The 25487-nt window shown below is 53.2% G+C and overlaps 1 protein-coding gene across 1 annotated transcript in view; it reads left to right on the top strand.

Annotated features, from left to right (window-relative positions):
* The window catches only part of ARRDC1 (arrestin domain containing 1), a 37760-nt gene extending 14369 nt beyond the window's left edge, over positions 1 to 23391 (top strand). Inside the window, exons 2-8 of the mRNA XM_026860688.1 lie at positions 2288 to 2398; positions 15766 to 15816; positions 16367 to 16521; positions 17009 to 17191; positions 17572 to 17748; positions 17932 to 18343; positions 19790 to 23391. Of these exons, the coding sequence (XP_026716489.1) occupies positions 2288 to 2398; positions 15766 to 15816; positions 16367 to 16521; positions 17009 to 17191; positions 17572 to 17748; positions 17932 to 18343; positions 19790 to 19854 (1154 nt within the window). The 3' untranslated portion in view covers positions 19855 to 23391. The remainder of the gene's footprint in view (positions 1 to 2287; positions 2399 to 15765; positions 15817 to 16366; positions 16522 to 17008; positions 17192 to 17571; positions 17749 to 17931; positions 18344 to 19789) is intronic.
* The last annotated feature ends 2096 nt before the right edge of the window (positions 23392 to 25487 follow it).

Genomic DNA, 25487 nt, shown 5'->3' with positions numbered 1-25487 from the left:
TTGAGTCTGAGCTTGGTTTGACTTAAGCCATCTGAGTTATCTGGGCTCACTCAGAGCGGGACAGGCTTGTCATGAGCCCAGAGACATGGCGATGTGCCCGAGGTGGGAGCATGAGAGCTGGAACCAGTGTGTGGGTACACAGGATGTCACCCTGCTAAAACTGCTCCCTGCTCTTTCTGATGCTGAAACCCTGACGTGGTTTTGACTCTGCCATCTGGCAAAAAAAAAGAACTGGATATCACATGGGAGGGGGCTTGTATCTGCTCAAACCAGGCATGCTGGGTGCTGTGGTGTGGGCAGCTCCCATCACAGGCCACGCTCTCCTGTTCTCCCCCTGCCTTGGAAGTGCCATCACAGACAAACTAGCAAGCTAAGGTGTCGGCCTTGTGCCTCTGATGTCTGGTTAATGAGAATTGACCTCTGGAGCTGCTTATCCTTTGCCCTTGAGCATAAAACAGCACTTTGCCTGCAACAGGCTCAGGTGTTCAAAGTCATGATCAGGCTGTGAAGGTGTAGTAGGAGATCTGGTGGGGAAAGTGTTCTTCGTTGTGGGATTAGAGGCGTTGAACCCTGAGGAGCCCATTCCACCTGCATGCCTGATAAAGAGCACTGCTAAGGGGCCTGGGGTAAGAACTATGCCTTTTCCCTGCAGAGAGGGCTGGATTTGGGTTTCTATCCACCCTGTCTTGAGTCAGCGTGGAGGACAAGGTCACTCTGGCCATGCAGGTGCTCTGGGGAGCTGTTTGAGGTGGTTGCAAGCAGCATCACTTACAGCCTTCATTGTTTGGGTAGGTGGGTGGAGGTGGTAAGATCAGCATGGCTGAGAAAGCTTTGGAGTGTGTGCAGTGGGGAGAGCTCTTAAGCCAACGAAAATTGGTCACCTGCCTCCCAAGGAGATTCTTCCTGTGAGACACAGCTTGAGTACAGGAGAGCAGATTGGTGAAATGGGGGAAGTGTCTGGTAGTTCCTGCCACCTTCCTGCCAGCAGAACTATTCACCTGGCAGATCAGGTGAGGGATTCTTGTGGGATCCATTAAAGCTGTTGCAAAACTGGTGAGAATAAGTACAGGATGTTCAGGCTGGGACAACGCTGAAGGCCCAGTTTGTGCTGCAACAGGTCTGCCTGCATCCTCCCTGCATGAGGGTAGCACTGAAGATCGTCTTCTGCTGTGCAACAAGGGCAGTCTGTCACGTTTGTCTGTCTGTGTCTGTCCAGTGTCGACATCAGAGCTTTATTTCAACCTGCTATGAATTGGCCAAGACTAACTGAAAATGTCTTGTGTGTAGCTCTTCTGAAAGCCATGTAACTCTTGTGGAAGCTGTGCTGCAGGGTGAGCTCTGGGGTAACTTTCCCAAGGCATGGCACAAACACAGTTTAAATTACTCTCCTTGCTTTGGGAGGGTCAGATAGCATCTCCAGTGCCTCCAGACCTTGCTCTGTGGCTTTGCTGTGAGCCCTGTGCCTCTAACAGGAGGAGGAACCCACTCACTTGAAGTGGTGTCTGGCTACTGAGAAGAAACATGCTTATCAAGGTGATCAGAGGTCCTGATCCAGGACAAGCGTTAGCGGGCAAAGTGCTTCTGCTGCAATCCTTTGAAGCAGAGACTGACCCCGGGACACGGGAGCAGGCTTCCAGGAGCTGGGGGTGTCCTGTGGGGGTGGCTGGCTGTGAACTCAAGCAGCAGCAGAGCTCATTCAGCCTGCCCTGGGGTGTCCAGCACTCTGCTGCTGCTGCTGCAGACAGGGCTATACACCTTGTTCAGCTGGCTCACAGGCTTGTGTGGGACCTGTCTCTCCTCCCAGGGATGGTGGGATGCTCGGAGGGATGCCCAGCTCCTTGTGGGGTGGGAGGCAGCAGAGCACTTGACCACTCATCCCTGTCTGGACAGGGACACCCGAGCCTATTGGAGAGCATCTCTGCTGCCAGCCTGAGTGTTGAGGCACATACTGGGAGGAGATATTGCTTCGTTTGGAAGAAAACTAGAGAGAGGGTTACCTCTCAGGGAGCTGAAATCTCTGCTGTTTAGGCTTTCAAAGTGCAAGGAGGCCAGCTCGAGGACTTATGGGAATAGCACTGGGGTAGCAGGGAATGTGCAGTAGTGCTGAGAGTAAGGACAAAATGTACTTCTGAAATGAAAGCATGACCTGGTTCCCTTGCTCCATTTTTCCACTCTGTGTGTGTTTTCATGAGGCACTGCTCCTGCACAAATCCACATACAGTATATGAAGCGAGTCTGAGTGTGAGGTTTTGCTTTCAGTGCTTACGTGTGTGCTTTCTCTCAACAGCCATCAAGGTGAGCTGCATTGGAACCTGTGGGGTGTCTAACAAGATCAATGACACAGCATGGACTGTGGAGGAGCAGTACTTTAACAGCACGCTGTCTCTGGCAGACAAAGGTAAGTTCCACAGAGACATGGTGGAGTTCTGTGATTCTGAGATGTCTACAGAAATGTATCACCAAGACTTCAGCATCTTCTCAATGTGAAATACCCCTTCACAGGCTGCCATGGCCTGTGCACAGAGGATGGAAGCCAATATTAGAGACTACAAGAGCTTAGAAGGGGCTGTGCAGAGGAGGCATCCTGAATAGCAGAACTTGGCAGCCACCCTGCAAACACTGCTTGCATCCTCTGGCCCAGGTCTGCCTGAAATGGAGCTGCCAGCAGCGATTTCGATGTTTCAAGGCCCTGTGGGTTCACTCTGTTCCACTTCTGATGTGTGTTGTCAATGACAGTCACAAACACTCATCAAAGCTGGTCAGTAGAAGCCAGTTGCAGACCAGGAGTAGATTGCACTGAAAGGGATGTGGAAGTGTCACGTTGAGAGCATGGCAGGGACAGCCTAGGACAATTACCTCCACACCCCCAGCAAGCCAACATGCCCAGAGATAGTGGTGGGTTGTATTATCCTGTGGGGTAAAGTGACACCAGCAGCCTCTGGGGAATCTGGGCTCGAATGAATGCTGTCTTTCTGCTGTTAAATAGGTCAGCCTTACCACAAATAATTCATGCTGTCTTCTGGCTCCTGTTGAAATCAAGATGTGCTAGTATTCACCTGCTGAAGGCAGTAGCTGTAGCTGTAACTAACATGGCAGAAGCCCAGGGTGGCAGGAGTCAGCCCTCTGATGCCGTTTTATCTTATAACAGGAAATGGGTAAAACTGAAATGGTAGTTTCTGCTAGCTCAGCAATTTTTCAAGCAGAGCTTTTAGCGTCAAGGGGAGAACGACCTCATCCACGCAGCAACTGGCAAGAGCACTGCTTGCTCTCTGGTCCCAGGGAAGGGAGACAGCTGGCTGGCTCGCCTCTTGGCTTGGCTCATAGCCCAGGGGCTGCAGTTGGAGGTAAACTGCCTGGGAGGGCAGTAAGGAATGTTCCTGCCTGATTTTGGATGTGGCACTGAGCGCAGCCAGAGAGCCCAGCTGTGAATGTTCGGGTAGCAAAATCCCAGAGGCTTTATAAGGTGCTGCAGGCTGTTGAGCTTAGATGAGTTGGAGGCCATGAATGACTGTGGACTTCTGGAGAGGTTTAAACCTGCAACTGCACTAAAAAAAATGCACTTTCCAACTTCTGTTTCTAATACTTAATGATTCGAGGGAGAGCTGTGATATTGTGGTCGGTTCTGTCCTGGTGAAGCTGCTGAGCAGTGGCAAAAGCCAAGCAGGAGACAGGATTGGGTAGAGGTGGGTGTGCTGTTTGTTAGTTTTGTAGCCCCTGGGAGAATTTGATAGCTGTTTTGGCAGTCAATTCTTGTGAGATTGCCCTTAGGAGCCATCCCCTTGACAGCTAGGACCAGTGTAGACTGGGAAGGATGGAAGGAAAATGCATTGATGGCTAAGTGCTTTCTGACATGTCCCCTTTGAAGGCCTGAATTTCAAAGATGTCTGAAGTCTGGTTTCCCAGCTCTCAAACTGTTCATGGAAAGCCCTAGTCTTTTGGCTCTTAATTTTCTGGGACCCAGACTCTTGTACCTTGCTCAGTGCAGTGCTGCTGTCAACTGCTGGTATTGCAGACTGCCAGCCCGAGACTTGAGCAGGTGCCCAGGTCTGGGGTGGCAGGGCTTGGCTACTCTGCGATGGAGCTGGTGTTGGAGCTGGCAGCTGCCCAACTATGTGCCTGGGATGTGATGGGTGAAAAAGGGGCCAGCTGAAGGCTTCCAGAGCTTCTGCAGCTTAAGGCAAGGAAGACAAGAAATGGTAGTGCATGACTTGTGTCAGAGGTGTAATGAACTGAAGTGAGAATCTGTCCTGTAGCACTGTGGAGTCCTGCGCTCAAAAGCTGAGGTGTGTTGTGGTGCCATTGCTGTTATGTCTTGCAAAGCTACTGTGCTATTACAGGAAAAAAGCCTGGTTCCAGCTACCAGCAGTCAGTCTGGAGCAGTGTGCCAGGTACTTACAGTCACTGAGCTGTGCTCTTCTGCTTTTTGTGTCAAAGTGGACACAACCGCTGAGAGCTCTCAGCCTCTGGCTCCCAGCTGCAGGGAAGCAGATACGGAGGGCGGGCGGTCCCTGTGCATGGGATCCCAGCCAAGGACAGCGCTCGTGGGGCACTTGCTCTTTGTGTGGCTGGTACAAGCTCAGGAGTTGCTGTCCTGGACTTGCCATGTTTGCCCCATGCCTGGAGGGCGCAGAGGAGTGAGCGATGGGATGTGGGTGGGAGAGGGCAGGACCAGAGACAGTTTTCAAACTGTCCCTTGCAATTGCTGCTCTGGCCTGTGCGGATATGGAAACAAAAGCCTTGGGGGCTGGCACCACTCCAGCCTGCGGCGCGGGGAAGCAAGATAACTGTCTGCTGTCGCAGCCCTCGCCATGACATTGATGCGCGTCCGAGCCAGTGGAGCAGCGGGGAAGCTGGGCTGCTTCTCTACGACTGCCTCCGTGCGTGCCTGTCCCTGCCTGTCCGTCTCTCTGCCTCCTTCGACGGCGCTGGCAGCATGGCGTTCTGGCACAGCACAGCCCTGCAGCGAGGCAGCGGCTGGGGGTTTGCTAAGGAGTCGTGCAATGGCCTCGTGGACACAAGCAGCAGGGCAGGACCTCAATGCTGACTCAGCCACAGCGTTTTCGGGCTCACCAGGAATAGCTCTCAGCTGCTGTGGCCTTTCCTGAACAGAGCCTGAAGGAGCTTCAGCCAGACAGGCCGTCCCTTGGTGTCTGCTCTGCTCAGAGCAGAGCTGTCCCTTTCCTGACGACTCTAGCCAAGAACGTTTGGCAGAGACAGGCTGCTCCCGTGTCTGGTAGCAAAGCGATTTGGGGTGCAGCTGCCTCTGGGGAGGCACACCCAGTTCTCGTGGGTGCTCCCTGGGGTGCCTCCTGCATGTCTGACACCCAGCTGGGAGGGGAAGCTGAGGCAGTCTTGTGCTCTTGGGACATGGGGCATTGAGCTGGACCATGCTCTCTGATGGGTGATGGCAGGAGCCCGGGGTGCAGATGAGTTACGGGAGTCAGAAGCATTCCCGAGCAAGGACCCCCAAAGGAGCATGGGCCCAGCCCAGCTGCCAGCCTGCACCACCAGCGTGTGACTTTCACTGGCCAGTGTTGGCCAGTCGCAGGCGAAAAGCAGCAAGTGCCACGAGCAAAGGTTACTGTGGCTGTGGACAAGTACTGTGGTGGTGTATGGAATGGTCCTGTCATGTGCATAAAAACATGCAGAAGCCCCCTGGGGTGAATACATGCCTGTTTTTCAGGTGAGGGCTGGCTGTGGCCCCCTTCTTTCTCATGCCCTGGAAAGCAAAGAGCAGGAGGGAGGGCAGGGACCGTGGGAGGCCCTGTGTTCAGGTGGGAGGGCTGCCTTTCTGCAGTGCTGCAAGAGCATCTAATCCACAAAGGGGGACGTCACCTCCTAGCAGCACAAAGGGAATACGAATGGAGGAAGGGGAGGAATTTGTCTCTGCCTCAGAGGACCTTATGTTCCTGCATTCCCCTCTCCTTACAGCAATGCTGTTACCTCTCCTTCTAGAACCTGTGTGTCAAAAAATAATTTAAAAAAAGCAAGGTGGAGCAGCCCCCAGCGCACTTGGCAGAGGTTCTTATCCAGCCCTGTAGTGTTGACTCGGGTTGAGGGAGGATCCCTGGTGTCCCCACGGTCGCACAGCCAAAGGCCTCTCCATCTTGCGGGTCCCTGGCGAGTGGCCCATGTTCCAGCGGGGCCACAGCAGTGCTGGCATCTGGGGGGATGGTACAGGGAGGCAGGCTCAGCCTGAAAAACAACCCTCCTCGTGCTCTCCCTTCCCACATCCTGAGCAGTAACTTTAAAAACAGCGAGCTGTGCTCTTTGAGGACACGTGGGGGGGAAGGGGAGAGGAGGCTTGCAAAACTATCGAGGTTTGGATTGCTCTTTAAGCATCGAAGAGCGACTCCGCACTTCTCCACCCACATACGTTTGCACTGAAGTCAGTGAGGAGGCAGCGTGTCCTCTGTAGCATTAGCTGTTGCTTGTATTACACGCTGTTTGGTTGTGGGTTTTTTTTTTAAGGGTGTATGTTGTATGAGAAAGGAGGCAGGCCCTGAAATAACCCAGATGCCTGCTTCAAAGCATATGGCACTTATTTAAGGCACTGGTCTCATCCTTAATTTCCCTTCTTACCCCTCATCAAAGCAGTGTCCAGGGTGTGGAGGGCTCAGTCTTGCTTTTGGAGCATCCATAGGTTGGTAACGGGTGTTTTTTCTGCGGAGGACCCTGCTGGCGCAGTGCTTGTCCCCGCTCAAGCAGTGCCATCCATGCTCTGGGAAAGCCTTTTGCTGGGACTGGCCAGGGCTGAGCAGCAAATGGGAGGCAGCGAGCACCCATGAGCTGCTGGGGGATGTGTGGGACCTGTGCCGCAGCCTTGGCAATAACACACAGGCCAGTGGTTTAATGAACTCGGGCTCTTTATGTAAAAGCTGCAGGGAAGTGCTGAGTGTACCAGCTGGTCTGGAGCCTCTTGCTGCTCTGTTTGCTGGAGGACACAGCTCAGCGTCCAGGAGGTCTCTCAGCCCGTGGTAGCTCTCACAGGAGGCTCGTTATTTGCATCCTGGAGGGGAGGCCAAGGGGGGATTTGCTTTTCTCACTTGGCCTGGGTTTGGCTTGGACTTTGACTGCTCCCTGGTGCTGGTTTTTCTTAGTTTCTCTTTTTGCAAAGAAATGCAGTAGGATTGGGGGAACCTTGCAAGTGTGGGGGGTGTTGGGTTTCTGTAGGTGTCAGCAATGCAGGAGATCAGTACACCAGTTGCAGCGGGTACAAAATAGCACTGCTTGTACCCGCCGCTCTTGGACAGAGAGATGCTTCTCTTGATCCCATATAATGGAGTAATTCAGCTCTGGAGGGCCCCGCTCCTCTCCCCCTCCCCTGCTGCAGCTCTGGCCTCTTTCAGCTGGAGAGGAGCAGATCCATCATGTGCCTGTACCCACATGGGGCTGTTTTCTTTGGACACTCTGTATCTCCCACAGCACACAACTCTTACCCTGTGGATGGGTGGTGCATGCAAAGGTAGACTTTTAGTTTATTCATTCTCTTTAAATCCTGCTTGTACCTGAGTTGAACCTGTGCAGGGAGCTGTCTGTAATTTCCAGCTGACCTTACTTTTGGCAGGTGGTTGTTAGTTAGCTAGAAGGCACTGCAGGGAATTCCTGGCTGCTCCACATGCTTCCTTTGCTGGCAGATTTCTTGCACAAATTGCTAAAAAGGGGCAGCTGTGCATCACCTCTTTCCTGCGGTGGTTCTCTGCTGGCCTAGCACCACACCTTCGTGGTCAACAGTTGGCACAGGGTGACAATCCTGTCTTCCAGCTGAATTTAAAAAGGTTAGTGACCTGACAAAGCAGTCACTGAGAGACTTAGGTCTCTTGTTCTGTGCTGAGGGTCACTGTGTGAGCAGGAGGTAGCAAAGCAGGGAGTGATGCTCCTGAAGAGCCCCTGGCCAGGTGAGAGTAGGAGGGTGCCTATGGCCAGTGGTATAGCCGTTCAGGATGGGCTGGTGCCAGCTCGTGGTCACACTGTGCTGCTGGGTTCAGGAGCAGTAACTGAAGGTTCAGCCCAGGAAAACCACATGGAAGGAGCTGCAATTGCCTTGGGTCACAGCAGCTTCCTCAGCATTCCCCAATTTCTTGCCTCAATAGATCACTGTTAATCCTCAGAGGTTTTTTGCAGTGTTGCTGTACTGCCAGATCCTGCTAATTCATTGAAAATGTTGCTGAAAACTGCTGACAGGGATTTATGAGTGTTGGAGCCCTAGCCTCAGTGCTGAGCTTTATGGTGTGTTTTCTTCCTTTCTCTCTACCTTCTGTGTTACAGAAAGGTTTATCTCAGCAGCATTAACCATGTCAGAGTTCTAGAGGTTGTTCCTACTGTGTGTTTGTGTGCACCCAAATCCAGTGTGAGTTGCTGCTTTGAACAGGAGCTTGGAGCCTGCTGGGGACTCCACTCCCTCGCTGCTCTACAGCTGCTCTGCTCGGCTGAAGGGCTGCTCCGTACCACGAGAGCTCTCATTTGAGCAAAGCTCAGCTGAGCTAAACACCCAAGTTTTTCCCTGGCTGTGCTTGCTAGCAGGTCGCTCTTCTAGCTGTTGGCTGCTCCCTCTGAAGCACCCGTGTCTGCTCCAGGGATGGCACCAGCAATTGTGTGCATTTACCCTGATTTGCTGCAGTTTCTGATCCCATGGATTAGTTTATAAACTAGAGACTGAGTTGGAGTCTTCACGCTGAAGTTGCAATGGCCTGGCATCACCTGAAGTGCAAAATTAATGCTTCGCATCTGATGTCTCTGATACAGCCTCCTGTGAGCTAGGAGAGCTTTGACCTTCTTGCTTATGTCTAATACTCAATTTTCTGGGCTGTGAAGGTGGATGAGGAGAGACAGGAGGGCAGGGGTGAGGAGAGTGCTGGCTGCCAGGACTGTAGTGAGAGTGATGGTTCTTCCAGTAGCTGGAGAATCAGTGTCCTGTAGCACAGTACAGAGGCAGGACTGCCTGTTTCTCCACCTGAAAGTGGAAAACACAAACCTGCTGCTTTCCTTCTCTCTGCCTGGAGAGAGGAGGGTACCCAAGCTGTGCAGCAGCAGCACTGATACCAGTCTAACTCAGCACCTTTGAAGGAGCTCTCCTTCCACAGGGGAGAGGGAGGGCTGATTTTAGGCAGCAGGAAGACTATATTGCTACAAGCAATGGCAGGGGACCAGCAGGTACCGGGTACCTTTCCGTACTACATGAGTTGGCCAGGACAGTTAATGCATCACTCACTAAGTAGCCAGAGAAAAATTGCCATATGGCCTGGCCTGCTGTTCCTCTACTAGAAGAACCAAAAAAATATGTGTACAGCTTGTTCCTGCTCTAGCATCCACGTGTGCAGCAGGAGGGGGCAGAGCCAGTGCTGTCCGCTCAAAGGTTGGGGCAGGAGCCCATTTTGGCTGTGCCCCAGCTCCTGTGCCTGGGGTGCAGGGACACCTTCCAGGATCCTAGTTGTGGCTGCTGAGCAAATAGCAGCCTCCTCTTTGGGAGATGAAGGGAGCAATGCACAGAATATTCATCTTTCTCACCCTAGTCTAGCTGTGGATGAATCCTGGCAAGGCAGAGGGGTGTGTTGTACTGTGCACTGTTGTTGCCTGCTGTGTGCTCAGACGTCTGGACTGTCTCTCCCAGTGCACCAGAGTGTGAGATCTCACATGGCTGAGTAATAAGTCTTGGCTGAGTCTGTCGTGTTTCTGCATCAGTGACCAAGGCAGCTCCCAACCCTCTTCTGGCTTCTCTCCAGTGTCTCCCCCCGCTGGCACCAACCTGGAGGTCCTAGCTTTGTCGTGGTGGAGGTCAGCCTTGGGGAGAGACGGCTGTGACCACCTGTGGCTTCCAGCTCCCCTGGGATGGTGACGCTGGGGCTGGGGGAACCAGCCTGGGAGGAGGCGTTTGGCAGATGTCCCTGTGGTGGCACTGGTTTGAGCATGCAGCCCAGGCAGAATTGGCCCCACCAGTACGGTCAGACTGGCCTGTTCGCACGGGTCACTAACCCAGAAAGCTGTAGAACAGCCCTGGGAAGCCCAACAAGTGTCCTTGTTGGTGTGTAGTTGGTTCCTCCTGAACCCCAGCCCTGCCCTGGCTCTCCTGCTGGGGCAGAGGCTGCCAGAGGACCTTTCCCAGCCCTCGGCTGGCAGGCAGGGTGTGGGCAGGCAGCTTCCTCTCGCTCTCGGAGGGATGGGGACTTTGAAGGGCTGGTCACTTCCTCTGGCTTTTGGATCCGCCTGGGCAGGGGCCTGGCAGCACTGGCCAGGGAAGCTGCACTACTCAGAAAAAGAGTCCAGACCCTTTCAACACCTGAGCTGTGGTGGAGTAAGCTCTACTTGGATCATTTAGCAGTGTAAATACAGACGTGTGGTCATTTCACCAACACATGGTTATGATGGTGTCATGTTTTCCCCTGTGGTTGTGCAGTGGTGTGCTGGTTTGCACTGAGCATGAGGAAACGTGTGGATCAAAGCAGGGCTGTCTGGGGGGAGACAATGGTGCATCCAGCGCCTGGGTGGGCTCAGGGCACGGTCAGCTGGAGCTTTGCATGGGAACCCCATACAACTCTGAGGAAAAGCCATTAATTTCTGTCCCTCCACTGCACATCAGTGTGACCACAGATGCCCTGAGTGCTGTGGGATGGTGCTGCAGCACCGAGGCCTGTTGTGACACACAGAGCTGACCTTGGGGCTGTGCTCCCCATCACTGGTGATGCTCTGCAGGCTCTCATGGCACAGGGGAGCCCCGTCTGGGCCTGGCTGTGTCACCAGATTACCTCCTGGGCACCCAGCAGAGGACTCAGCTTCAGCCTTCTGGATCAAGGCATTTACTTTCTGTGCATGATGAGTCCTTCCAGGCTTCCTCTGTGCCTGCTGGTACAAGTGAACGACCCCCCCGTCCCTCTGTTCCAGTGTGGAGCACAGGGGACCAGCTGAGCTGTGAATGGGAGAGCTTGTTTGCTTCCAGACAAATCTCCACTGGATTCAGGGAAATTGCCAAGGTCACTCTCTGCTTTGCACTGTAAGGTGGCTCGCGCACTGTTAAGCGTGTTGTTTCTGCTCCTGTTGCCTGGGTTTGGGTTTGTTTCCCAGGCTGTCTGGGGCAGCAGCTCCCTTCCCTCCAGGAATCTTTAGGGAGGATATTTCCAAAAGCCGTGTGGGGGTGGCTGATCTCTGCTGGCTCGGCTCCTATCTGGAAGAGAGGCTGCTGCAGGATGGCCCTAACATAGAACCCTGCATTTAATCCAGCTGCCTCTGCCGCCTAATGACTTTCTCAGGGTATTTTTAGCTGTGCGTAAACTTAAGGAAAAGCTTTTTTTCGGCCAAGCTGACTGTAGTCTTTGTTCAGACTTCTGGGAATGGGGAGGTAACGGCTCAGCGTGGCTGCGGTGGGTTGCACAGCCCTTTCCCCTCGCGGTGCGTTTGCAGGCTGCTCCAGAGCATTGCAGCCTGCTGCGTGGGGCTTTCGGAGACCCCTCGAGAGATGCTGAACTCCTGCTGACCTGCTCTCACCCGAGCACAGGCTGGGGCTTGCTTTGGCAAAGCTGGTGGTTCAGGAGCAGCTCAGAAAAGAGCTTTCAGAAAGGGCTGCTCCTCCCAGGTATCTGCATATCTGGGTGGCCTTCTCACCTCTGCTGCTGCCAGCAACCGTCTCTATTGCTGTCAGTTTGCAGGTGAAATTAACACATTATAAATGTCCTGGATCTTTACTTGCAGCTCTCAGGGCTGGAGAAATAGGGGCTATGAATGCCTTCCCATGGGCTTTGTGTCCCCCTCGCTGCTTGGGTGCTGGAGTTGCACAGCTGATGCAGCTGGGCAGGCAGAACAGCTCTGCATGCTGCACACGATGCTGTGATCTGGGATCTATCCAAGGCACATGCATGGCTAGCAGGGCACACATTGCCCTGTCCTGCCATCGCGGTGGCTGGGCGAGATGGGTGAGCACTGCAAGTATCCCTCCCAGGGAGCTGAGGTGCCTCTTGCTGCTGTTTTCCATGTGAGAGGTACCTGGGTGTTGGCACAAGGTCAGACTGTGCCCTGCCTGTGCTCACAGGGTGGTTGGGATAAGGGAAATTGCAGATTTTCCCCATTATAGCAAGACTAGACAGCATTTGGAAATGGAAACTGAGCCTTCAGGAGCAGATTTGCCAGCTGGAGACTTTAAAAGTAGTTGCCACCTCCCTTCCCACGGTAAGGGAGGGCTCAGCTTGGGACTCGCCAACTTTCCACCTGCCAAAGGCACCAAGACACGTGGCAAAAGACCAAAATGGCTTTGTAATCCCAGGCAAATTGGACACAGAGCCTCCACTGCGTCCGTGACGGAGAAGCTTCTGCCAGGAGAGGCAAGCAGGAGCCCAGAAATCAGCTCGATGTGGGGTTACTGCTAAATACCTGCCTCTCCTCCCTACAGCAGGAGACAAGCAGGACTCAAGCTTGCCTGCTGCCTTGTCGCTCTGCCCGGTGCTCTGGATCATGCCTGTGCTTTCACAGGAGTCTCCCGTCTTGGTCAGGATCACCTGTTTTTCTTCATCTTATTTTTATTAACCGTTGTTTCTGAAAAAACTCTGGCACTGAACTCCAACACCCCTTCTGCTTTCTGTGCCATCAGACTTCTCAAATGCCCGCTCCGGGCTGCCACTGGGGGCTCCAGCCAGACACAGGGCTGAAGGTGCTGCCACCTATCATATCCCCTCCACCTGCGCAGAGTTTCCATGCTTGCCATAAGGGCAAGAAATGCAGACATTCAGCTGGAAGGTGGGGCTCGGTGTGCAGCCGGCTGTTCGGTAGCCGTGCTACAAAATGAAGCTGCATATGGTGGGTGGCATCTGCTCCTCTAGGTAGGACCTGGGTGCTTGGTCCAGCCTGCTGGAAAATTCTCTGTATGTGGAGGATCTCAGGGCTGGCATAAAGATGCTTCTTTCTCTTTGGGGGGAAGGAGGGTGTGGGCTGGAAGAAGCAGGTCTGAACACAAGAGCTACTGCTAATTGCCTGCAGCATCTCGCCACTTAATGGAGTGGAGAATAGAACTCACTGTTTCCCTGCCTCCCTGCTAGGTGCAGGACTGAGGTCTGGGCTCTCATGGCCATGAGCCAAGCACTGCTGCCATGGCTTTGGTCCATGTAAGCTGCTATGGGATGCAACTTAAGCCTGGGGTAGCTCATCTTGGAACTCATCACTGGCTGTGAAGAGCAGGAACAGTGTTTTCCAGCCATTGTGGGCACCTTGTTGCAGAAGGGGCTTGCAGGCTGCTCAGGGTCACAGCAAGTCTGCGTATGCTGGAAGTCAACAGATCTCTGGGTGCTTGGGCTTGGTCAGAGCTGTTAGGGGTGGTCTGCACTGACCTGTGTGGAGTTCTCATCTGGTGACCTACTCAGAGACTGGGCTATCTGTGTGGAAACTGTATCAGTGCCACAAAGTCAAGCGGCGGCTCTGCCAGCCAAACCACATTCTCTGCGAGTGATACTGGCCATCATGTTGCTGGGAGAGCCTATTGCCTTGCTTGGTGCTGCCTTTGGGAGCATCCTTCAGGGCCCTCGGTTTTCTGCAGGGGGTTAGAAACTGTGAACATGGAAGTGCTCACAGGTTCATTTTCAGCCTGGTTTTCTGTTGGTGCATATGAGCTGGGCAGGAGCTTGACCAAAATGACTTGCTGGATCATGCTGCTTCTAATGTAGAAGAGGGACTTAAACTTCGTGGAGTCTGTGAGCTCTTCCTAAGGGTCCTGGAAAGGCTGTGAAGTTTCATGTTCCTAGCAGAGTTGAAATTGCTGTCTGCACGTTTGTCTGGGTTCTGTGAGTCAGACAGTTGAAAAGTGTCCAGGTCTTGGTGGAAACTCAGTGGCCACTACCCTCTGGGACTCCCGTCTCCCTTTTGCGTTGCAGTAACAGGACTTGCTCTCTCTCCCTTTCACATGGAGCAAGTCCCCTTACTGCAATGCAGAAGCTGCACGAGAGAGTTGATGTATTTGCTTGGCAAAGTGAGGGTAATGGGTATAATAAGATCAGCATTGAATGGTGCCCAGTAAAAGGCAGAAACCCTTGGAGAAGCAAACAAGCACTGGGTTAGTCGAGTCATTCATGTTAGCCAGGCTTTACCCTGGAACCAGCAAGCCACGGCGCCTGCTACATCTCAAGCTACTGCCTTTAACCGAGCGAGGCTTCCCATGAAGAGAATAGGAGAAACTGCCCCACACCTCCGTGCCTGTCCCAGCTCTGCAAGGCATCAGGCCTGGCAGCCAAGGCAGTCACTGGCTTTGTGCCTCCACCTGGTGACAAGAGCGGGTATTGCAGTTTAGCCTACATAATTCGGTTTTATTTGGGGGACGGGGAGTGAAGTGATCAGGGAAGTGTTCTGGCTGGGGTGATGGGAATGAGCAAATCTGTCTCCTCTCTGTAAGGACAAAGTGTATAAATAGACATTAGTTTTCTCCTGACTTGCCTTTGTGGTGGTTGATGGGATGCTTGTCATATTATTTATTCTGCCCACCTTTACACTGCAGGCAGGATGCACGCCAGCTGGGGTGTCCTTAGGTCCCCGTGGGCTGGCTGAGCGAGCAGAGGGGCAGAGGTGCAGCTTCTTGGGATGTGAAGGGTGCATCAAGTCAAATGCCACCTCCCCTGCCTCCTGCCTCGCAGTGTCGGGGGGGTGGGGATTCACCCTTCTCTCTTCCCCACCTCCCCCTGTCACGTAATCCATTTAATTCCCTGACAACAGGGCTCTTACTGCCAGCTCTGCAGAGCCAATATTGCTAACGGGCAAGCTGTCTCCTCTGTCTTGCATCAACAAAAGAGCTAGCCAAATCTAGAGCCTTGGTACCTCCAGCAATGATTCTACAAGCAGAATAAACACAGCTTGATTTCACAGGTCTCCAGGTCTCCTCCTAGCACTGCCACTTTAAAACAAAACCTCTCCTGTGTACACATATTTAACAAATGGGGATAAACCTTAGTGCTTTTCTTACTGTAGGGCAATCTTGGGAGCTGCCTGATGTGGCTGGATCACACTGTGGGGCCGGTTCAGCCATCACGCTGCCCTGGGAGGGAATCTGGATGGAAGTGCTGGAGATTGGATGGGTTCAGAGAGTCTGAGTCTGTAGCTGTTTTAGCCATGCACTGAGTCTTGGCTCTGATCTGTGCCCTCAAGGCTGCCATTGTAGAGTGGGATATGATTGAAGAAAACCAGTGTTGAGGTTTTAATGTTGTTGGAATCTTCTCCTGTTGTCTAAGCATCCAGGCTGAATTATTGCAGGTCCCTTCTTGGGACCAGGAGTGGATTCAGGCCTGAGAGATGGACCTCTGCTTCCAGCTCCTGAACACTGTGCGGTCTGCATGGGGCTTGGTGTGTGGTTAAGGCTGTGGCAGTTTGGTGCCCACCAGAACTCCTTACCACCATCAGACAGTGCCTATGCTCTCTCACCTTCCCCCTGGCTGTAGCCTACTTGAGAAAAGAAAAACATACAGCATTCCTTCTCCATACCTTGTGTCAATAGTCTGGGGCTAACCACTTGCTATGGCACTGGGATCCCTTAAACCCTGCCCCAAACTACCATATTTTCAGGGTATCTCAATGTAGAACCAGTCCTTGGGAATGGAGACATCTCCTGTCCCAAGGAGAGGTGGGTAGGAGCAGATGCTCCTGTTGACTCAGGCACCGCTCATAGGGTCTGGAGTTGCCCAGTGGGCTGTAGGCAGCTGAACAGGTTGTGTGTGGTTCCCCAAGTGGTGGCAGCTCTCTCCAGAAGATCACACCATTCCAAGGCAAGACCCTGTCCCACTTACCTTGTACTCTTGTTTCCTGCAGGGGTCCTGACAGCTGGAGAGCACAACTTTCCCTTCCAGTTTCTGCTGCCAGGTATGATGCAGATAAATGGCTGAAGGCACTTCCACATAAGCCTTGGCTTTTGCAGCCTCTCAAGCTGTGCTGAGCAGGACTTGGGACGGATGACAGAGGCAGGCTGGCAGCTTGGCCCGGAGATGCTAGAGGGAGCGTAAGGTCAGCCACAGACAGCAGAGCAGCTTAGACAGGGGGGTACCTTCTGTTTTGGTGCAAAGCCAGGTCTGGGCTGTTGCTGATGCCTCTCCAAGCGTGACCCTGTGAGCTCTCTGGGTGTGGGCAGGGGTCCTGGCCTGTGGCTAGCTGTCCTGTACGCAGTGCGCACAGAGAGAGGATCTCTGCTCCTGTGCCTGTGGTTGCAGAGGATCCCTCCTGTAAGGAGGTTGCAGCAAGGTCTCTGAGTGACCTAAGCGTTCAGCTTTGGGGGAATCTCCATGTGCTTTGTCTCTCAAGTACTTGCAGAACTCCTTAGGTGAAGAGGAAAGCTGTTTAAAAGGACTGTACTTCCAGTTCAAAACACTTGGCCTGATTCAGCCTTATGATCCTTTTCTTTCCCTCTTGGCTCCAGCCTCTGCTCCTACATCATTTGAAGGCCCTTTCGGCAAGGTCCTCCATCAGGTGAAAGCTGTGATAGACACACCCCGCTTCTCCAAGGACTATAAGTGCAACAAGATCTTTTATGTTCTCTGCCCTCTCAACTTGAATGACATCCCTGACATCGAGGTAAGAACAAGGAGGATCATGGCTGGGAAGTGCCAGGGCTGCAGCACTTGTCCTTGTCCTGCGTGCTGTCTGGGGAAAAATCGTGTGGTTGGACAACTCTGCACATCCTGACTGTGTAAGATCAGGACAAGGACTCCTGATCTGTCCTGCCTTGTCCTGCCCTGCTCCAAGTGATGTTTGACTCCTCCACATGCTGCTTTGACAGATCTAGGTGAATTTTCAGCATGCAGAGAGAGGTGTTGGCCAATAGCACTGGGTTCTTGTAGAGACGTGGGTTTGGGGACCTTGCTTTGGAGGGAAGAGTGACTAATAGGACAGCAAAACTGGGGGGATGGAGAATGAGACCTGTTGTCTTTGACCGTGCTGTGTTGCTGGTTCTTTGTGTCCTCTTAGACCAGATATTTCTGCTTGTTTGTGTTGAATCTCTGAGTGTTTTCCTGGAGGCTCTGATTCTCTCGAGCCAACATCTCTCTTTGCTGTCCTGCAGCAGCCCAACACTATGTCAATCACCAAGAAGTTCAACTACAAGCTTGTGAAAAGTGGCAACGTTATCTTGACTGCCACCTCGGATCTGAAGGGGTACATCGTGGGGCAAGCGATCCAGCTCCGCACAGACATAGAGAACAAATCAGGCCGGGACACTGGGGCTGTGGTAGCCAGTCTGCTCCAGGTGAGTGTTGGAAAGGGTGATTCTTCGGCTTGTGTTTCGACTCCAGCCCCACGAGGCCTCTCTGAAACTGGGGCAGTTCTCACCAGTGTGCATCTCTGCTGCATGTGGCTGGGAGGTGGCAGTGAGGAGTCCAGACCTCTCGCTAACTCTGTTTCTCTCTACTTTCCTGGGGAAAGTGGTGGTAGATCTTGTCTTGCTAATACCAACTCAGTCTATCATATAATGATGGGTATTTCTGCTATGCTTATATTAACTCACATTAAGTTTGTGCTTATGCTTATTTGACAAAGCAGTTGAGTGGTTTTGTGCCCTGACTTATGTTCATGGGAGACAGAAGACTGAAATGTTTCTGCTAGCTGTATTTTCTCCTGTTTGTGCAGAAAGTAGCTTATAAATCCAAGCGCTGGATTTACGACCTGAGGACCATCGCAGAGGTGGAAGGCTCTGGAGTGAAAGCCTGGAAACATGCAGAATGGAAGGAGCAGATCCTTGTTCCAGCACTACCCCAGTCCATTCTGCAGGGCTGTAGCCTCATACATATCGACTATTACATCCAAGTAAGTAGATCAGTGCTGCTGGGGAGCTGCGGTGGGCTGTTCTGCAACTTCCATGCTCCCTTCTGGGTAGAGCTCAGTCTCTGAACTCTGTAGCTCTGTGGTGCAGGTGGCCCTTGTTTCAGGTAACCTTCCCGGTGCAGTGTATAATGCAGAGGATGCCTCTGTTTTTTCCTTCTCTTCCAGGTTTCCCTCAAGTCGCCAGAGGTTTCGGTCACTCTCCCCATTTACATTGGTAACATTGCTGTGAACAGGGTGCCACTGAGCCCCTCCCGGTCCATCCAGCACATACCATCTGCAGTGGTACCCAGTGCTCCCCCGGAGGAAGAGGAGGCTGCCAGTGGTTATCACCCAATGGACAATGTCTTGATCCCCACCAAAAGCCATTCCCAGCAGCAGCCGTTCAGCTACGCCCCAGGACTGAGCTTCCAGGAGATAAGGGTGGACTCGGAGCAGACGGGCTCTCCAAACCACCCCACGCTTTGCCTGTCAACGGGAGCCACTGTCCCTTACTATGCTGAGGGGAACGTGGTGCCTGTCCCCACAGCCAGCTCGCTCATTTTGCCTCCGGAGTACAGCACATGGGGGTACCCATACGGTGAGAAGCCTGCTCTGGAGAGCTGAACAGGCTGGCAGTGTGGTAGTAAACGTCTCCTGTGACAAGAGTCTCTTTGCTAGCTGTGATCTGGGTGGGAATATAGGGATATCAGCCTGCTGGACATTGATGTCAGGGGATCATGAGATCTCTGCCTGCTTTAGCCTCTGCAGGAGTCCCCTCTTACAGCTGTAAAAGCCGGCTGTCCATTCCCACGTCTCCACCCGTGCCTGCCCTGGGCTCGCCATGAGAGGATCTCCCTGTTCTTAAATGAGCTTTCAGCCTCCCACTGATAGAAAAACTTCTTGGCTTATGTTGAGGCTGGTGGGAACAGAGCCAGGAAAATGATGTAACTGAAATCTTCTGTCTGACTTGGAGTGGGCCTGCAGCTGGTCTGAAGACACAAGCTGTGGGGGCGGGAGCTGAAAGACTGTCCAGGGTGAAAAAGCTTGGGGAAATCCCAGCGTGCTGGATTGCTGGAGCCATGCTTGTCCCAGACTGGAGTGGCAGGGACCAGGGGTGTCTGTTAGAACAAACAGACTTAGCACAGTCCTACCCAGACAAACCTGTCTGTTAGCACTGGGGTCATGAGACACGCGATCTGTCAGTTCAGCCCTGGCGTGGGGCACACGGAGCATGGGTCACCCGTGATCTGGAGTGTCGGAGTACAGGAGGATGCTTGTGAAAGAAGGGGAGGCACAGAGCAGGACTTTGAGGTGCTGATTTTAATCTCTGTAGGCATCAGGATAAGGATGGGACAGGTTGGCTCAAATTCTCTGTGTGCATATGAAAACCCCATAGATTTCAGTGGTTCAGGTCCTGGAGAGAGAGCCTGCATGCCTGAACCTGTACATTAGCAGTTCGCTTTACTCTGCGCTGAGTTATGCAGACTGGGGTGAAGTAACTTTGGGCCCCTCACCCCAAAAAGGCCATTGAATGACTCGAGTGTGGCCAGAGAAGGGCAACGGAGCTGGGGCAGGGTCTGGAGCACAGGTCTGCTGGGGAGCGGCTGGGGGAACTGGGGGGGTTTAGTCTGGAGAAGAGGAGGCTGAGGGGAGACCTCCTGGCCCTCTGCAACTCCCTGCCAGGAGGGGGCAGAGAGGGGGGATGAGTCTCTTGAGCCAAGGAGCCAACGCCAGGACAAGAGGGAATGGCCTCAAGCTGTGCCAGGGCAGGGTCACGCTGGCTCTGAGGAAGGATTTCTGTGCAGAAGGGGCTGTTGGGCGTTGGAATGGGCTGCCCAGGGCAGAGGGAGAGTCCCCATCCCTGGAGGGGTTGAAGAGTCGGGTTGACCCAGCACTGAGGGATCTGGTGGAGTTGAGAATGGTCAGGGTGAGGTTCATGGTTGGGCTGGAGGAGCTTCAATGGCTTTTCCAACCTAGAGGATTCTGTGAAGGGAACCTCCCAAACACCCACCATAACCACTCTTATTCTTTCTTTTTCCCGCAGAGGCGCCTCCATCCTATGAGCAGAGCTGCAGCAGTGCCAACTCCAGCATCAGCAATGGCAACTAGCCCCCCCTGCTTCAAGTCCCGCTGGTGCTGCCCACCCCAGGCGCCACGGTTCACCTGCCTACTGCAAAGTCTGGTACAGCACAAGGTGTCTTTTTATATCTCTGGCTGCTTGGTGGGGTAAATGGCACATCCCAGCCTGGGTTTTTTAAGTCTCTTTCTAGGGAGGGGGGAAAAATAACCCAAAAAAGGGCAGCCAGAGTGACCTGTGTGCGTGCATAGGAGAGGTCTGAGAAACCGAACCATCTCTTGTTGCTGCATCAAGTGCTGGAGAACTGGTTTTGCTCCAGGGATGCCCTCTGCAGCAGCCTGTGTTCTGTACTGTAGTCAACACTAACTGCTTTACTATCAAAGCACCTGCGATGCCTTATCTGAAATGCTCCTGACTTGGCATGTCTCCACTGTAGGTGAAGGCTGGGCTGTGTGGACTTTCTCTTCTCTTTTTAGGGGCCATGTGCTCTCCAGAAGGGGTTTTGACAGCCCTTCTTCCTTGTCCTTGTAGGTCCTAAGGGTAGCTGAAACAGGAGGTTTCTTGGAGTAAGCAGGTTTGGAAGGTCAGGGACTCTTCAAAAGCCAAAAGCACAAGCCCTTGCTATGCCTGTGTTGTGGGGTGAGTGACTGGCAGCCTTCAGCCCTCTTGCAGCAGGCTGGGCTGCTGCCTGTGTGGGGTGAGAGCAGAGCAGGCTCTGGTATTGGGGAGCTCGCTGGGGCACTTGCTTGTAACCCAGGAGGCCCTGGTGGGCTGCAAGGGAGAGCCCAACCTTACTGTGGGGTGCCCAACAGCCAGCTTCTGGCTTTTTTCAGCAAGGGCAGTTTTTCAGAAGCCCTGTAGGAGATGGTCTATCCTTTTGCTCACTGCTGGAGTGCAGTGCCCAGAACGAACAGCGCTAGTCAGTCTGGAAGTAGGGGGACCTGCTCCCCCGAGTCCCTTCTCCCACCCCTGCGGAGTGCCCTCGCCATCCCAGCTGCCGCTGCCTTCGGCAGGCCAGAATTACATGACAATCAAGTTACAAAAGTCTGTCTGATGCTACCTCCGAGTCTGCCCAAGGACCCTGTCGCTGGAAGCCCTTCCCTTTGGGACGACCCTCCCTTGAGGCCCAGCCTGGCGGCTCTCACAGGAGGGTGCCTGGCCTGGGGACTGTCCTCTCCACCAGTCGGTACTGGATCACCACTTGTCACCTCTCGAGCCACAGCAGGATGCAGAAATGAGTGAGCGGGAACACCAACTGCTGCGCCTCATATGCAGCCTCTGCTGGACCTGGCAGGTCAGGGGAAGAAGCTGGTGGATGTAAAACAACATTATTCTTTTGCGCTGCTTTTCCCCCCGCCGCCCCCCCACGCCTCGTTAAGCTTTTTTAGTATTGACTGCCCAAGCTGAGGAAACCACAAACCAGATACTTAAGAGCTGCAGGCATCCAGCCACAGCTGAAACTGTGGACTGCAGACCTTTGGCACCTCTGAGAATTGGTCTGTACTGTCTCACGCTGGGTGGGCAATATCTAACAAACCTGTTAAGAGCACTACAGCCTCTGCCTCCTCATCTTAGCCCGCCTCTGCACACCCCTGGCAGGCAGCTGGCTTTGCACTCTTTCTTTGCAAATGCTTTTAATTTTATTTTTTTTAAGTGTTGAGCTGCTTTAAGGATAGTGTAGAAAAGGTGCTGTTCTGAGCAGTGCTGGCACAACATGCACCAATGTTGATAGAATGATTGTCATTGTCCCTGAAAATATATATATATATATGAGATGAAGTTTTGTTTTTAATGATTGAATTCATAAATACAAATTTTAATGATGTATTTAATAAATTATTCTAAGAGAAGTGCTGTGCTTTTTCATCCATTTCTGATGCTTATCCATGTGCCTGTTCATGCCAAATCCAGGAAAGCACCTTGCTGGTTTCTTACAAAATGAAGCAAGTTTTTTGCTCTCCCTGTGAAGGATGGTGACTCCTGCCAAGGCAGCTTGAGGAAAACAAACACGGTGCAGCCTGACCACGGTGCTGAGCTCGTAGTTCCCGATGGTTGGAGAGAGCTTGGCACCCTGTGGGCTTGGCTCTGAAGGGAGCAGCCACTGCAGTGCTGTGTCCCAAAGCCATGGTTTGTCCTGGTGGTCCATGGGTGCTGCTACCTGACGGGAGGGGTGTGCTGGTGGGGAGGGAGGGGAGAGTGGCCTCTCCCTTCAGGAGGAGGGAGCTGGAACAGCCAAGGTCTGGCTGGAAGGGCTGGAGCCCGACCAGCACGTGCCCTCTCCTAAAGAGCCACTTGGAATAAACTTACTAAAAATGGAAGGAGGCTCCTCCCCACACCCACAGGTTGGTGATACCATGTCTGAAGCATGCTGGTGTTGCCTAAAGTGAGTGCAAGTAGCCTGAGGTGTGATCTGTGTCTCAGGCACGAGGATCCTTCTTCAATTTATGCTTCTGCCCAGCTTTTATTATTTAAGACTCTCCTTTGTGTGGTGGTCTGTGCCCGCCATGAAAAGCATTTTTGATATGCGGGGGGTCAAAGGCAGGTGCTTGTTTGTCCATAATGGTGTATCTTCCCCAGTGCTGCTCTTCTTCCTCCCAGTTAGTTGAACCTGTTTTGGCTGGCTCAGCTCTTGTGGCCTTCCTTGCTGTCAGCAGTATGTATCCCTCCTTTCAGGCCTCAACCCAAATCCCTTCCACGCCTCTAAAAATTCGTATGAGCTGTCAATGCTCTGGATGGGCTGGGCTGGGCTGTGGGCTCCTGACCCAGCTGGGCTCTGGGAGAGGGCTGGGCCTGAGCTCCTGTTCTCGGTGGAGGCGGTGGAGAGGAGGGACCAGCTGGACCTTCCGCAGCTCATGCCTTGTGCCCAGCATCTCTGCGGCGCTCCCGTGCACTTGAGCTTGCTCTCCCAAATTATATTTGCTACAAACTGGTCCTTCAGCACCTCTTGCTGTGTGTGGAGTTCCCTTTGCAAAGCAAAGAGCGAGTGGGCGCGTTCTTCTTCATGGTGTCCATCTCCACTGGCTGCTGTGGCGGGAGTTGGAGCCAGACCCCATGGTGGTCCTTGTTCTTTCGGATGCTGGGCAGGGCACACCCAGCTCCTGCAGGGAGAGGCAGCTCTGGCCAGGATGCAGCTGGGTATCAGTCTGCGTTTGAGCAACCTTGCTGTTGTGCAAGCGGACAGAAATAACTGGCAGAGCGCTGTGGTTTTCAACGTTCCTGCCCAACCTTGCCTGTCACCCAGCACTGCAGCAGGGAATTGAAGCCTGACACAAAGAGCCTCGTTCGTGTTTTGTGGACCCCTTTGAAACAGTCCTGACATGCAGGATGGAGGAGCTAGTCCTCTCCCGCAGTTGTGGCCCCAGGGCATGGTAGCAGGTCCTTGGGGTATAGAAGTACTTTGGATGAGCACAGTGGTACAAAACCTGATGTTTGGGTGTGAGTATGTTTCTCTCTGGAGGACTGTTGTCCTCAGTCTTGTTGCTGTCTCCTCTGCAGCCTCTCTGGCTTCAACCTCTTTAAGTCCTGGGTAGCTCCTGTAGGCCCTGGGTCATCCCTCTTTCCCTAAAGAGGAAAAAAAGCCCATTTTTCCAAGCCCAGCTCTGGCTAAAAAACTTTAGCACACAGGAATTCAGTCAAATTTTTTAAGCAATTTGGTTTTGATTTTGTTTGAAATGGGGAGAAGGAGTGGGGTGTGAGTGAAGCTTGTGAGCTAATTGTTTCCAAACCAGCATTCAATGGAAAATACCAAAAATACTCTGTCTTTTTTTTTTTTTTCCCTGCTGCTGCTTTTTTGTCCTTCATGGCTTTGTTCTCGTTCCACTCTCCACGTGTGCCACCTCCATATTTTTGGCTTTTTCGGTGTTGTTTTGTGTCTTGCTAAACTCTGCTTTGGCACCTGTTGCCCCACTGCCTGCAGGAGATGAGGAAAGGGGCGATAGGGGATGTGAAGACTCTTTGTTGGACAGTAATTCTTTTTAGCTTTCCAATGAACTTTCAGTAATTTTCTAAAAGTAAATATTTTCTGCTAGGAAGTTTTCCCATTGAGTCAGCACAAGAGAGGATGTCAAGAGTATTCTGGGGTCTTTTTGGTTTTTGTTTTGTATTTTAAAATATTTCCAGCTATCTGCAACAGGAATGTCCCATCCCTCCATCCCAAGAGAGACTAGTGGTGTAAAACCCTAAAAACTTGTGCCCTTTCTTGTGCCAATACTCGTAGATGTAATTCTTTTATTCCTTTACAGATTTTGGGATTTTATACAACAGTATTTGTGATGGCTCTGTACAATCTAAGACTTCTGCGCAATTTATTACCGGGTTTTAAAATGTAAACTAGCAGTTTTACATGTTTACCATGGCTTCTGGGGAGTATTTTTTGTCCTGGGTTTTAAATCGCCAAATGTAAAGGACTGAAAAATGTAAATAAAGATCTCCTTTTTTAAGACTACATGTGCTTTTGCTCGGGGTAAAGGTGTGATGAGTGTGCCGATACCTGCTGGGAGGGCCTGGCACAGCGGGCGAGAAGCAGCTGCTGGCTTTCAGAGGAGGCATCCATGTCTGCAGCTGATGCTCAAAAGCTCATTTATAGCCAACGCTGAGGCAGAGCCACATCTCCTCCAGCTTCGCGGGGAAACCATCGGGGTGGGAAGATGCTGGTGGGGTGATCTAAATTGTCCCTTGCTCCCGTAATGGAGAAAGGTCCAGCTGGCCAGACGCGGGCTCCCAGCCGGAGGAAGCACTGGGGCGGTTGGGTTTTTCTCTTCCTGCTGGCAGGAATCCCAGGATGTGGAGATCCATCCCTGCTCGCCCCGCTCGGTGCGGGAGAGGGCGATGTCAGCCTGGCTGGAGGGCCGCAGCCCCAGCGCCATGGCGAAGCTTCCTGCTGGCTCCAGGCTGCCCGGGGCTGAGCCCCACGGCTCCTCTCGGGGCCCCTGGCAGCTGCTTCAGGAAAACGGGGAGTTCGTGGCAAAACACGAGTGCTCGCGTTAATTATTAGCACATGAGGCTAAACGGCTGGAGCGGCGGGGTTTGAGGTGGGACAGAACCGTGGCAGGCGGCAATGGGCCGACAGGGCTCTGTGTGCTCCCAGTTATTTCTGCTTCTTGCAGGAGCCCCTTCGCTTCCAGACGGCCCAGGGAGGTTTGTCCCAGCGGCTGCAGCATCCCTGGCTCCAGCTGAGCAAGACGGAGCCCCAGCACACACAAGGGGAGAGGTGCCACAAGAGCCAGCAGCCTGATCCGCCATCCCACCCTACCAACCTCCCCTTGGCCCTGTCCTGAAGGCGCGAGGGCCCCTGCGGGCGCCGGGGCCTGGGTGCGTGGTGGTTTGTAGGAGCAGGGATGGAGGGGAGCGAGTCCCTCCCTCCCTCCATGTCCTGTTGAGCATCCCCTGGTGATGTTCCAGGGTGACACTGGCCCTCCCTAGGGCCAAGGCTTTCCCGACACGCCATTTTGGGGTGCTGGTGGTTTTTATTTGTGTGGGGAACGGTCACTCTGTCCTGGGGGAACCGAGGGGGAAGGTCACCCATCCTCGGCCGGCTCAGCTCCGGCCCCTGCCTGCGGCTGGGCGTGAGGGGATCCCCGGGCGCCGCTGGGTCCCCACACGGCGGGAGGGGCCACGGTGGGGCCCCGCGAGGATGTTGCCGGAGCTGGCAGTGCGTGGGGGCGTT

The sequence above is a fragment of the Athene cunicularia genome (assembly GCF_003259725.1).
Source record: "Athene cunicularia isolate RWA chromosome 17 unlocalized genomic scaffold, athCun1 chr17_part1, whole genome shotgun sequence".
Classification (NCBI taxonomy): domain Eukaryota; kingdom Metazoa; phylum Chordata; class Aves; order Strigiformes; family Strigidae; genus Athene; species Athene cunicularia.
The sequence above is the reverse complement of the archived record's forward strand: the minus strand, read 5'-3'. Positions and strand labels throughout refer to the sequence as shown.